This window comes from Vanessa tameamea, chromosome 13, assembly GCF_037043105.1.
Source record: "Vanessa tameamea isolate UH-Manoa-2023 chromosome 13, ilVanTame1 primary haplotype, whole genome shotgun sequence".
Classification (NCBI taxonomy): Eukaryota; Metazoa; Arthropoda; class Insecta; order Lepidoptera; family Nymphalidae; genus Vanessa; species Vanessa tameamea.
This window is the reverse complement of record NC_087321.1, coordinates 8916317-8930914: the sequence shown is the minus strand read 5'-3', so window position 1 is coordinate 8930914 and position 14598 is coordinate 8916317. Positions and strand designations below refer to the sequence as shown.

The 14598-nt window shown below is 31.8% G+C and overlaps 1 protein-coding gene across 3 annotated transcripts in view; it reads left to right on the top strand.

The window, feature by feature from the left end:
- The window catches only part of LOC113403321 (glutathione hydrolase 1 proenzyme-like), a 61538-nt gene that overhangs the window by 19838 nt on the left and 27102 nt on the right, over window positions 1-14598 (top strand). Inside the window, exon 1 of one of the 3 annotated variants that reach the window (XM_026643825.2) lies at window positions 6145-6329. The exons of 1 other annotated variant lie outside the window; for it this stretch is intronic. In XM_026643825.2, coding sequence (XP_026499610.2) covers window positions 6181-6329 — 149 coding nt within the window. In that variant the 5' untranslated portion in view covers window positions 6145-6180. Of the gene's footprint in view, window positions 1-6144; window positions 6330-13815; window positions 14186-14598 lie in introns of those variants that run through there. One more of the 3 variants, XM_026643824.2, reaches the window with a different exon arrangement.

Here is a 14598-nt window from a genome sequence, read left to right as displayed (position 1 = left end):
TGAAATTTTATGAATTATGAATTCATTCATATTGATAACCGACTAACAATGACACGCCATTTTGATACGTGTCTCATATAAAATTTATAATAATTAAATTCAATGTCGCATATGAAATTACACGTAACATTACACGCCATGTTCTGCAATCAGTTTAGAGTTTCTTTCGTACAGAATAAGTAGAGCTATTCTTTTACCCCCAGTTAAATAAAATAAATTTCGGATTAACTTATTTAAGATCAAAAAACAATTGTTAAGAAACGAATGCTAAAGTAGGAACTATAAAAATAACGACGTTTTAGATGATAACACAATGAAATTAAACGATTGCCTCGATCTCGTTTCAAATAAAATATTTCATTATGCTAATGTTATTTAGCTCGCCTGGGTAGGTACCATCCACTCGTCAGATATTCTACCGCCAAACAGCAGTATCAGTGCATGTTCCGATTTGAAGGGTGAGTCAGTGTACAGGTACAAGGGACAAAACATATTTTTTACCAAGGTTAGTGTTTATATTTCTTACAGCACCATTCTTTATGGGCGGTGGTGACCACTTACCATCAGATGGCCCATTTTCCCGTCCACCTATATAATAAAAAATATCAATATACACGTGTAATAAGCCGATCTACGAGTATATCGAATAATAATTTTAATTTTGAGTTTTGACTTCAGGACATTTAAAAATTAAATTTCGTCGTTATTATTACATATCGGAACTATAACTCACTAATAACTAACTTTCTTTTTTGCTCAGTTATTATAGTTAATGGGCTGAACCGATTTTGATTATATTCAGTGAATATACAGGAATATAGTGACATGAGCTGAGGCTTGAGGCTGAAGAATTGGCTAATAAAATATTTGAGTTAAATCAACATTTTAGTAACAAGTATTTTTTTTAAACAATAAAAGCCCAGACAGATCTGTTTTCCATCTATCTTTCTGTTATTGTGATTGAGCTTATTTTAATGTGTCGACTTTTTTTATTTTCAAACAGCACACCATCGAAATTTCAAGATAACTATTTTAATTGCGTTATATGGTTATTTTGCAGCGACATTTTTTGACCCTATTATTATGGACTACCTGTCTTCCTCCTTTTATTCTATAGAGAGTTATTGCTCTTGTTGATTAATTAATTCTGGATACCGAGTCTAAATTGGGTAGTACTTGGCCAGCCAGCCATAACGCTCTCATTTATTCATATTATGAATCACAATTTAAAGTCCAGAATCTCCTTAGTAGTCGCAGTGTAGTGATTTCTGTAATCGGTATTATACACTAAGTTTTTTCTGTAGCGAGATATTATATCGAATGTATCATTATTATTTTAATCCTTCCTTTCAAGTGATTTATGTTCGAATATTCATTAATGATATTATTTATTTGTGAATATTAAATATTTGTACGTATTCACCTAATGATAGCAACAACATAAATTACGCAATCGGACTTAATAAAATGATGGATAAATACTTGAATCGCAAGTTTTATGAATACACGTGATTTTTGCAATATTTTTTTTATCGTTCGGCGCGCGATCTCCACGGTTGTTAGTGTTGAGTTATTGAAGCTTATAATATTTAAAATGTTTATTCATCTGTTAGTAGATTCTTAAAACTTGATGGTTTAACTCGTGTAAGTGTTGTTGATCGTAAAACCGCGTATCGATTATTAGTAAAGATATAAAAACTTTATTGTGTGTTGTAATACGTTACCAGTTTCGATATTGTTTTCTTTCATGAGTCTATCCACTATCCCGTTCTATACCATGACCGAGCCCAATCTGACGTGTGGGACAAAAAATACCTTAATATCTAAGCATTGAAAAGATAAATGGACTAACTTATTATGTTATTTAAACCAATGAGATACACTCAGAAGCTTACGTTGTATTAAATTATACCAACTGTGAAATATTTCTTACAAATGTATGTAGTAATTAATATTATTCGTTATTTGAAATTTGAAACAAATCCTTTATAACTATTGCCTCGATAATAACCAAGTTCATACATAATATGAAACCTATCCTCACCTTTCATATAATATTTTCCTAAGCCATTCATAATTAACGCATATTAATCGAAAAAAGATTCTGTAGACAAGAAGACGTGGTTTTGCATTTTCATGCACGATATACACATTTTATCGTATATTTGATTATGACATGAGTTTTTTTAATTTAAAAAATTAACTGAACTCAATTGAAAATAATAGTATATTTTGAACCGGTGTAAACCGGTGTAACCCGTGGAAAATAAGAGTTGTAAATAGAGGCATCTCGCAGGGAACATTTCAGAATCTCTGTCATGTCACCATAATCCCATATACGGCACAATAGTATTGGCACTGGGGGAGTATTTTGAGAGAAACCTTATTCAGATTAAATATCGTATTCTCTGAGATTTACGAGTCTTTGGATATAGGCTCATAAGACTAAATCCCCCGAATCATCATAGACTGCTGGCTAAATTTGGACGATTGCAATCCCTTCTGACAAAGGTAGAAGACCGCTAGAGGGCGACTTCCTGCTTAATCTCACAGAGAAGTAAAAAGTCTTGCCGGGAATCTAACAAACTAAATATCTATAATGATTGATAAGAAGCATTTACATCATTTCATAAATTTATTAGTAGGCAGATATAATACAATGTTTACGATATAATTATTATTATTAATAAAGCATCCATTGTATGACAGTTACCGACACTTTTGATTTATTTATTGCGATAGTAATACGATGTATTATACCGTATTCATATAATTAGACCGGCTTTACGCTTTATGAAATATAAATTCAACACTGACTCGCTTGGAGCTCCTATTGTTTGTTTATTATGAAAATTCATGCAACGGAAATAATGAAGTATATATAACCGTCTTTAATTATTCATGCATTACAGCTTAAGCTCGGTTACTGTGTACAAAAAACTGTTCGTTTTGCTTACGGATAGTAAAATTTATGTTGACAATTTTCTTATTGGTATTAGTATCTGTCTTGATACCTTTATCATTCTATCATAGCTTTCTGATTCGTAGCTGAAGCCAATGGTACCTTATGAATTACGTCTCGTCGTAATAATTTTTTATGTCCATAAATGAATCGCTTCTTGATCACAGTGAATTAGTCTCTCTGACCGTTTTTCGTCACGGCGGCAATTCTCAACCAACTGCGTACGTATTCTATCTCTCCTAATGCCCCTCCGATGGAATTGCAATTTGGCACAACCAGAAAGGATCAATCACAGGAACAGCTATATGAGCTTTACGAGCTAAGTGAAAGTAAACACTGCCAATTTCCAAAGTTCAGGCTTCTTCTGAGAACTCCACCCAGAGTTGAGAGTTTCGAATTCAAACTCTAAATCCAGGAACCCAAAAATCTTATAAACAAACCTCAAGCCCAATTTAGAAAACAAATGCCGAGCATTAAAAGTAGAGACAGCAGAGGGATTACAATTATAAGGTTTAGATGAAAAGATTTTAGTCAGTCTATTATTTTGCAACAAATAATTAATATTGTTAGTATGTTCAGAACAGTGATCTGGTTTTCTAAAGCCTGCTTATTAAATTTAAAATCTCTCTCCCAGGGTTATTTATGTTTTACATTTGTAAACTTGTCTAGAGTTAAACTAAAGTTAAGTTAAACGCGAACCCTGAATAAATTCCTAGTTTTAAAGAGACTACCACTATTATAGCCGGCACCAAGGAGTTTTAACTAGTTTTCGATGCACAAAAAGTCTCGGATGCAACTCTGTCCCATTCATACCCAAACTAGAGCAACATTGAAATAAGCTTCTTCCAATCTTCCTTTTTTTAAGAAAGTAAGCCGTTGCCTAGGTTTACGATTTACCTTTAAAAAATGTCAGATTAATAAAGTTAAATCGACACCCATGACCCTTAATTTCATTTTAAAAAAAGTTTATATTAAATAACAAGGCTATAAAGATAAACGACAGTCCATTTAAGGACTTAAATTGTTAATCAGTTAGCAACATACGACTGATATGATAATTGCGGTAATAAAACTCGTAACACCTCGCTGTTTTTTTTTTTTTTTATAAATCTTTTGCGTAAATATTGTTGAATAACTTTATTAAATTACGTCCAATACGTTACGTTGACGTTGAATGAGTAAAAAATATAAAGACATATTTATTATCTTAATATAATTTTCCTTGTAAAATTTTGCTGCGGTATCTTTATATACCATAAAATGCCATCATTAACTTCAATTAATAATTTTTAGTTACAATTACCTAACATCACGCCCTCCTCAAACGCGGGTAAAGGCGCGGGCTAGTTTAGTAATAACCCCAAATCATTACATCAAAATCAATAAAGCCTACAACGATTTAAACCCGTGGCCTTCGTAAAATTAATGTAGTTCCCTGTGCACATATAATTTCTACTACTATACCTAAGCCTATAACATACAGGTTTCCTATTCTCGATTTTATATATTTACGTTGTAAAAATATAACCGATACAAAATAGATAAACTATTTAAAATTGGCAAAATACAAGAATATCTGTCAATTAAATCTTTATCCAGTTTTAATAAGTGAGCTAAAAAATCTCGACGGTTAGGACGCGTACACAATGATTTTGACTATTTTTGTTAGATAAAAATTAAAAATAAATATAGAAGTAATGTAAAAAAAATTGTTTTACGTTTAGTCCAAAAATATGGGAGATTCATTAGAACAAATTAATGTAACTTAAATTTAATTTTTTTCTACGATTATTATCAAATCACAAAATTTAAAATCATGAGACAAACCTGAGCAAAGCCTAGCTTAGATTAAGTTATAGTAAATGAATAATTAGTTTTATATAAAACAATAAATTTAAATTGTTTTTTGCAGAATCCTAGTATAAAAATGACCACGTGGTATCCTTGTGGTGCAATTAATTTCACAACAAACCTATCATTTTATTAATTGCAAGTCATCCCCTAACATTGCAAAAAATATAATATGTACTGTACGAGTACATATGTATTATTTTTTTTTCATTTTTACTTTATAAATCACTAACAGAAGGTAAATGTTTTTTTTTTCTTTAAAATGAATACTTTACGTGTATAAAATAGTTTTTCTTTTTATGATATCGGTAGGCGGACGAGCTACTGGGCCACCTGATGGTAAGTGGTCACCACCGCCCATAGACAATGGCTTTGTAAGAAATATTAACCATTCCTTACATCACCAATGCGCCACCAACCTTGGGAATTAAAATGTTATGTCCTTGTGCCTGTAGTTACACTGGCTCACTAACACTTCAAACCGGAACACAACAATACTGAGTACTTCTGTTTGGCGGTAGAATATATGAAAATTAAGATCTTTTAGCTAAATATTGCACAATTCGCCATTTTCAATTCCATATAAATTGTTTTATTACAAGAATCTATCTCAGCGGAAAATGTAAACGCTATGACGCGGTTAGAATCACAATTACACTATCAACCGTCACCTAATTAATTCGTCTCAACCGTCTGCGTACATCCATGACCACGCTTAGCACAATACTTTAATGAAATACATGAAATTATTCTAAAACTATATATTTTATACACCACATGTTTTAGTTAAATTAATTTAATATTTAATAGGAACAATAACTTTGCCCCACAGTTTTACCTTGTCTTACTATTGAGAGATAGCATCTTCAGTGTAACACTAGTATTTTATAAATTAAAAATATTATAAATAATCCTGAGAAATAAAATACCACACCCGACTCATCGCACCAGCCTCATACCTGTCTTGCTCCCCGCCTCTTAGCATATATTCATTTAGTCCATAACCTAACTCAATAAACAGGCTATCTAACGCAAAAAGAGTTTTCCAAATCAAACAGATAGAATCGGAGATAAGTGTTCAAACATACAAACTGTCCAGCTAAATAATACTAGTATAGATCAGAATCCGAAAATGTATAATTGATATAACAATTAATTAATCTATTCGTGTGTAGCTTATGTCAAATAATCGAATAAATATATCAATTTTGAAAATTTTATTGTTCGTTGTAATTTTAATGTTTTCTATTAAACATTGAATTATGAACAGGCCTTTGGCTATGACGTACGAGGTCACTTCAACATATTCGTGGACGGCTTTATGTGGCTCAGTCATTCCGCTGTAAGCCTTGCTTCCTATAGAGGACATGTCGTGTTCTGTGACAGTAGTGATGTGTGATCGAACTGATCAGGAACTATTGCGTGAGAGTTCTTTAAAGAAACCGGACCGGAATGGCTGTGTCAAACGGAAGAACCGGCACGTTTTAATCAGGCTACCGGACTCGGATCGCAACAGGTGGGTCTCTTTTGTAATTCGAATCTGGATCGAGGAAAATATAAAGTACAGTATTTTCTTACTGAAAAGTCTCGTATTTTATTGAATGCTATGAATATCGTAAGATGAATTGTGAGAAATATGAATAAGGCTTTATTTAACCTGTAAATAGTTTTCCAAATATATTTTTAATTATATTTTATCATTAATCATGATAAGAGAACGTTATCAACAATACTCTGTTAAAAATCTACTTAAGGTAATAATAATTAATTAAGTATAGAATATACATTCCTATTACAAACATTATTACTTTCATTTAAAAAGTTTTTTTTTTTTTTAAGAAATATCATGGGTTGTTCGGTGAATATTTATTTAATAAATAACAAGGTAGCAATCTTCCGTATCGAATCAAAAATACATTTTTTGTTTCAATAATAGTCATAATTACAATAGCGGTAAGTTATATATTTATCTTTTGATATAAAGAGCAATTATTTTATATACTAGTTTGTAATTATTCGTGTATATTGGAATCCGGCTATAACGATTTGACTCAAATTTTGTACTCGAGGTTGATTTTATCTTATCTATCTAGATGTATTTTCTAAAAAAAGGTAAATATATTAAAAGAAATGTCTCATATAGTAATAAACCCAACTCTCTGTCAAAGTCAAAGTCTTTCTTGTTCTTTAGAACAAGAAAATGTGTCCGGAAATTCAGTTTATTCTATATTCGGTTTATTTTAATATATTTTACAAATTTATGTATATTTAAATGTTTTCACTAATTTTATTATTTATTAAGAAACTGTTGTTTATATAAAATTATCGATCAAATGGTACTTATAAATATGAATGACTATTTTAATTAATTCTAATCTATTTTCTTGAAAGTACTTTATTGATTAAAAGGAAATTCAATATTATTATTATAAAATTTTAAAGATCTTTGGTAACGTTATCACATTAACGGAATTACGTATGTAACGTGCGTTGTTTCTGCGTGTATATTTCTTGGAATGTCCACGTTGAAACTCCAAGAAACTCGTGTTAATTATAATGATTATATAATATTATGTATAAACACACTATTTTTCTTATATTACAAGGCAGTAACAAACCGAGTTCAGTATCAATTAAACTAGTGGCTATTTAATACGGCTGCATATTCCAGGACATGTATTCAATTTCAAGCAATGTTCAATGGCAATTCGTTGGAAGATGTTTGTACATTTCTACTCCATAAATGACATTAGGCCTCCGGCGATTCTGTTTGCGTCCGATTGAGTTATGAGAGAATATAGCGAGTGCTCAACAACAACATATTCGTTTAATCTGTGTAGTTGGTTAGTCAGCCATGGGCACCGGTCAGATTATTACAATGTTACGTATTTCATATGTAAGTTTTGATCGAAATATCCTTAATATATGTATCCTTAATATGAACGGATGAGTGTCATTGGTACTATAAGAGTGTTTGTTATTTGGATAGCAGTAGAAATATTAAAAATGTAAGGACGGTCAGGGATATGAAGATGATCGAAAATATTATTTATACTGTAGATTAATTAGAAGAGAAAACTTTAAGTAAATTTCGACCTCACACAAAAGACAACGATAAACAAATAATAATAATTGTTAAAATTAAAATGTTTTAATTGATTTTTCTTAACATATTTATAATTTTACATAATAATAATCTATTTATTAACAGTCTTTCTTTTAAAAAAACTTAAACAAATTGCTATGCGTACTTAATATCACTTTCAAAAATAGAATATTACACAAGAGGCAAGATCTTTTTATAAAAAGGTAGGACGGGCTAATGGACGTCCTGATGGTAAGTGGTCATAAGTAGTCACCACTGCCCATAGATATGGGCATAATATTAATAATTCCTTACGTACCCAGACGAGCTAGCACAAGGCCCTTTCCCTAAGTCAAGGTATCACCCACTCATCACAATATATTCTACTGGCAATAGTAATAATAGCCAGTATAACGACACACTAGGGACATAACATCTTAGTCTTCAAAGCTTGCGATAGGCGTAAGGAATAGTCTTTTACTTTGGGCTTTGGGCTTTGTACAAGGCCGTCTGTGAGGGTACCACAAACTCGCCATACCTATATTCTACCGCCACGCAACAATACTTAGGATGCTTGTTGACTTCCAGGCAGGAGATATAACATGCATATATAATTGTATTTAACTAACATGACTGTATTTTTAGATGTTGAAAAAGAGTAACTACTGAGTTTCTTGCCGGTTCTTCTCGATACATTCCGAACCGGTGATAGCTTTACTTTAAATAGTTTGTTAAATGACGATTCAAAAGTGCTCGTAAAAGCCTTCTTGAATAAAGTATATTTGATTTCACAAAAATAAAGTTGAAAGATTTTAGGCACACACATTTAAAGGCGAATATTTTGTTTCAATTACTTAAGTAAGAGTGATCATAAATATGCTATAGAGTCGCTATATATGCTATAATGTATATAAACATACCTAAGTTTAACGTATCCCATGCGATTTGCTAATATCTCTGATTATTACGCACTACAAGTACTTCTTGATTAATATAATGTATGTATGTATAATAAAAACATATATCACATCATCATCCTCCTGCCCTTATCCCAATTTTACTTGGGGTCGGCGCAGCATGTCTTCTTCTTCCATACTTCTCTGTCGGACGTCATCACACTAGTAACATTATTTCTAACCATATCGTAAAAAAATATATCACATAATGAATTTAAATATCCACATTTAATTTTACTACCAAAGTTCCGATAACAACTTCGCTGGCATCCTAACACAATTTTTCCGCGAATTCATAATGAATATCATAGATTTTATTAGTCAAGAATTCGACCAATGTTATCGCGACATTTCAATGTAAACAATTTTTGTCTTTACTAATATAGGCGATAGGAATAGGATGATGAAATGAATGAATGAAATGTGTTCACGTGTATATCATCATCAATACATAGTATAGAACAAAGTCGCTTACTGCTGTCTGTCCCTGTGTATGCTTAGATCTTTAAAATTACACAACGGATTTTGATGCGGTTTCTTTCAATAGATAGATTGATTTAAGAGGAAGGTTTATATGTATAATACATGCACAATATAGTAGAGAAACACTGTAAATTTTACAGGTTTCTAACATGATGTAGTAAATAAAGACATTTTTTTGCATTGCAAACGCTGGCTGAACCGTACGAGATAGATTAAAATAATGTACCTGTAGTACTCTATATTATACCATATAAACACCTCTACCATACTCTGTTACAGCTTATAATTGATTCAAAAAAGTCTGTGATGGTAGGTATATATTTATCTCTTAGGGATAACCCACAATAACCATTTTTTATCCTTTACTTTTTACGAAAAATAATAGATTATTTTCGATGCGATTTTAAGCAATACAACATTAATCCTTATTCAATTAAATATATTAAATACATTTTGCATCTAATATAGATTAATACCCTCTACAGCATGTAATTTAAAAGAATATTTTCGAAGATATTACAGATTTAAAACGTAGGGACATAGCGGTTTGTATTGTCTAATGATTGAAAAATTGTGAACGTTGTAAGATTTGTTTTTGATAATGTTATGTATGTACGCAAAAACATAAACGATTTTCCCAGAAATTGTGACGTACATTCTATTAACACTAGGAACAAGAATAAACTTGTTACTCCAAGTACCCGATTACACAGGGTTAGTAACTCTTTTTTGGGGCAATGTATACGTTTTTACAACAGGATCCCAGAAAACGTTCAAAATTATTCAATTATAAAATTCAAAAGAATCGTTAAAGAGCGTTTGTGTGCTAAAGGATATTACAACACTAATGACTTTTTAGTTGATTGCACACCTTGGGAATGAAATGATCGCCTCCAGGCTGCTTCAAATAACTAACATATAATTATCATTGTACATGGAAAATGGTTAAAACAAAAAAATATATATATCCCGCTGAGTTTCTTTCGCCGGTTCTTCTCAGGTCCGAGGTGCTAAATTCCGAACCGGTGGTAGATTTTTGACAATCAATAAGCAAGTGTAAACACTTCTATATTGAATAAAGATTTTTGACTTTGACTTTGATATTGTGTAGTATATTTAGTATCAGCTTTGCACCCGTGCGAAGCCGGGGCGGCTCGCTAGTGTATTTCTATAACACGCTCTGTAGTCTAATCGGTGGCTAAAATAGTTATTGTAATATGCTGATGGATAAACTTAGTGTTAGGAATATGCCCAATTAATTAATAAACATTAATTGTCGATAAGATTATCTTTGTGGTCAACACCGCCCATAGTCATTGGCGCTGCGAGAAATATTAACCATTCCTTACATCGCCAATGCGCCACCAACCTTGGGAACTAAGATGTTTCGTTCATCGTTCTTGCAGTTACACTGGCTCACATACCCTTCAAACTGGAATACAACAATAATAAGTATTACTTATTGGCCGCACAGACTGGCACAAAACCCTATATAAAGACCTAAACAAGTAGATAAATAATACTTTAATAAATTATGTTTATAAAACAAAATACAAATAGCGCGCGCGAAACATTACCGTGAATGCGAAACGGCGTGTCTTATTGTTAATACGTCAAAAGTGATGTTACTTTAATAATTAAGTACTAAAGTGGAATCAGACTGTTCATTTTCGTGTTTCATTTTGCATCTTTCACTCAAAGTGACACGTCTAAACACAAAGTGAAACAAAAGTGCCGAATGAATTCATTAGTGAACTGAACCAACGACGTTGGATCGGTTCATTCGGCATCTTTCATTCCCACTCCGAATGAACGAAAAATGAACAGTCTGAACACAGGGTGAACGTTCACTCTGATTTGGCCATTTTGTCTCGAACGCATTTTTCTTAATCTTTTTTTTAGCTCCTTGATCAAATGATCACAAATTAAACTTATTCCCAGAGACACGACTTCAATCGACGCCATATTGAAAGAAACGGATGAATGTTCTTTTTTACGTCATTCCAGCTAAGCCGTGTGAACATGGATTGAAAGAAAAATCAATCATTCACTCAAAAGAACATTCACTCGAATGAACCGTCTGACATCACCTTAAATAATTATTTTTATAATTACTGTACATACTACCGGTAATTTGCGTTCGCTTCTGATTTCGTATTCGCTTTGTCGCTTCACTATAGGTAATATACCGCACGCTGTTTTTGTTTTATAATCTGAGTTTTATAGTATCAGTAGTAGATAGGAATTTGTAAATTGTCAACGTCTACCTGCACAGACCTCGGAATAAACTTGTGTGCACTAGCCGATTTGTAGTCGTCTAGCCTCTATTGAAAATGACTTCCGTGGCTGAAATCGGTCAGGATGATAACTATGATATTCATCGTCATTGTGTAGAGCCTTGTTGCAATTTCATAATTTATTTATTTATAGATTTTGAAAAACCATCCACATACTCACAAATTATTGAATAAAATTAGGAAACAAGTTCTTGTACAGTGTGATACACCACTACAGGCGTTTACACTATACCTTTATAACAAAAAAAACTAAATCCTACAGTCCTACGTTAATATATCTTGAAAATAAAAAACAAAAACATTAACAACAATATGAAATAACTACTACAATTCATAAATCTAGTTAGCTTATTTTAATATATATAGCAGGCTTAAATTACATCCTATTGCTTTTTTTATTGTCACATTTAGATAATAAATATTTTCTATATAGTTTTCTATATAAAAAACGAAAGACGGGTTTTTATAATGAAATAGACATAGTATTCACAATACTGTATAGGTACATACTATACAAATGTGTAAAGTATTGACATTAAAGAATTACAATTCTGCAGTCAAGGCCCGAACAACTTGGAGGTGAACGTCTTTTGACAGGAAATCTAATTTTATGCTTTCCGGAATTGTCCGATAGAATAACGGTACAGTTTTTAATAATCCTTGTTATTATATGATTAAAAAAAGATATTTACGAAACCAGTAAAGGTATAGTCCGTTCTTTTGGGTATTCACTTATTAGATTTAGGGATATTTTTATTAATTTATGAAAGTTAGTTATTAGTGAGTTATAGTTCCGATATGTAATAATAACGACGGAATTTAATTTTTAAATGTTCTGAAGTCAAAAGTCAAAATTAAAATTATTATTCGATATACTCGTAGATCGGCTTATTACACGTGTATATTGATATTTTTTATTATATAGGTGGACGGGAAAATGGGCCATCTGACGGTAAGTGGTCACCACCGTCCAAATAGACAATGGCGCTGTAAGAAATATTAACCATTCCTTACCTCGCCAATGCACCACAAACCTTGGGAACTAAGATGTTATGTCCCTTGTAGCTGTAATTACACTGGCTCACTCACCCTTCAAACCGGAACCCAATATATTATAAGTAGATTACTTACAGAATACTGAGTACTGTTGTTTAGCGGTAGAATATCTGATGAGTGGTTGGTACTACCCAGCGGGCTTGCACAAAGCCCCACCGCCAAGTAAACACACACTAACACACATTTGTATAGTATATATACGGGTGACTTTTTTTGGATTTGAGTTAAGATTGGACACATTGACGCTGCGATCGGGATTTAAATAAATATATTTTCATATTTTAGCCGGACAAGTCGGAACGAGCAGCTAGCGTAATATAATAAAATACCGGAAGGCTAAGGTATGAATAGGGTATTCCGGATATCCCTACAGTAATTAACACGTATAAATAATTTATAATATAACGATTATATAATTTATTAATAAGTACATAGTTATAAAACTTTATTGTAGGTGTTTCAATATAAATCTATATCAATATTGTCTTTGTGTTTGTTGACTTTTCACGGCAAAACAACTGAACAGAAATGAAATTTGTTCTAAAGTAAGCTTGAAACTCCAGAAAGATCATAGGCTCATTTTTTATACCTATAATTTAATACCGCCATCCTAACACGCGTGCAAAGCCGCGGGCACCACTTAGTATTATATAAAGTATAGCTATGATAAACTATAATATTATCAAATCCGAAGGTCACATTTTTAATAGTCCTTCGTATTTTGCCTAGTAGAAACATGATTTATCTAACAAATACAATATTATAAATAAATTAATACATTATAATACTTTAATACGAAATTAAAAAATATTGTAATAATTAATAATTTAATATAAAATAAAATTTAAACAACATTGCATTTATAAGTATCCTGATCATTTTTACTGAGCAAAAAGTATTACTTACATATTTGGTAATATTCTTTTTCTTAATCTAAAACCTTGATATGAAATAAATTAAAAAGGGTAGGTAAATAATATATTTTTTCCTAGTCCTAATTTCTTCGCCTCATAACTAAGAACTGTAACCACGCCATCTATGGAAAATGTATAAGTATTAGAAAGCGCTAGCCAGTTCTACAGACATCAAGGAACCGGCATGAACAGCTGTTTTTCGTATCGATTTTCCGCACTCGCAAACAAGTTCACTGCATTAAGCCTGCACTTACGTTTTTGTCACAGCGAGATCATTAATAACAAATCTATTTATAAACGCTTAATAAACGTCAAAAACGAAAATAGAAACGATTCAATGGACTTTCTCCGAAGACCACGTTTTTAGGTTATGTTGTTATTGTGCTCAAACGAACTGTCAGGACGTGTTGTGATAAGGATAAAAACATGGAGCAATCTATACGAAGTGGACTGCACCGGCGACACTTCATAAGCACTCATGTCGAGGATATACCTATGGACACTATTCGATTAGTGTCACCGATTAACAGATTCGCTATTTTACAAGGAAATTTTAATTATGACGATGATTTCCCTGAAAAGTGAGTAGTTGCGTCACTGTTTCGCTGGATAAATTCAATGTCACGCTTGAATATTCTTAACAAAACCATATGCATATCGAAAATGCGTCGAGACCAAGAATGTTATATAATTTAAGACGAATATATAAAACTATATCTAGCTAATCAGTTGTCGAACCAATAGGACCAAATATTGTGTAAAATATATAATATGTCATTTCGATATCAGGCAATATGAGAGTATCCTTAATTTTAGAACTGGCTGGAACAAAAATAAAATGGTTACTATTTAATAAAACTGTAATCGAGTAGGTATATCGTTCCATAAGAATGGCATAACTAGTTTCCTAGTAAAATTACACTGAACTATTTAAAAAAAAATACTCCTAATTATTTACTTTTTTGCTTGGCATAAAAAAAGGTACCATATATTA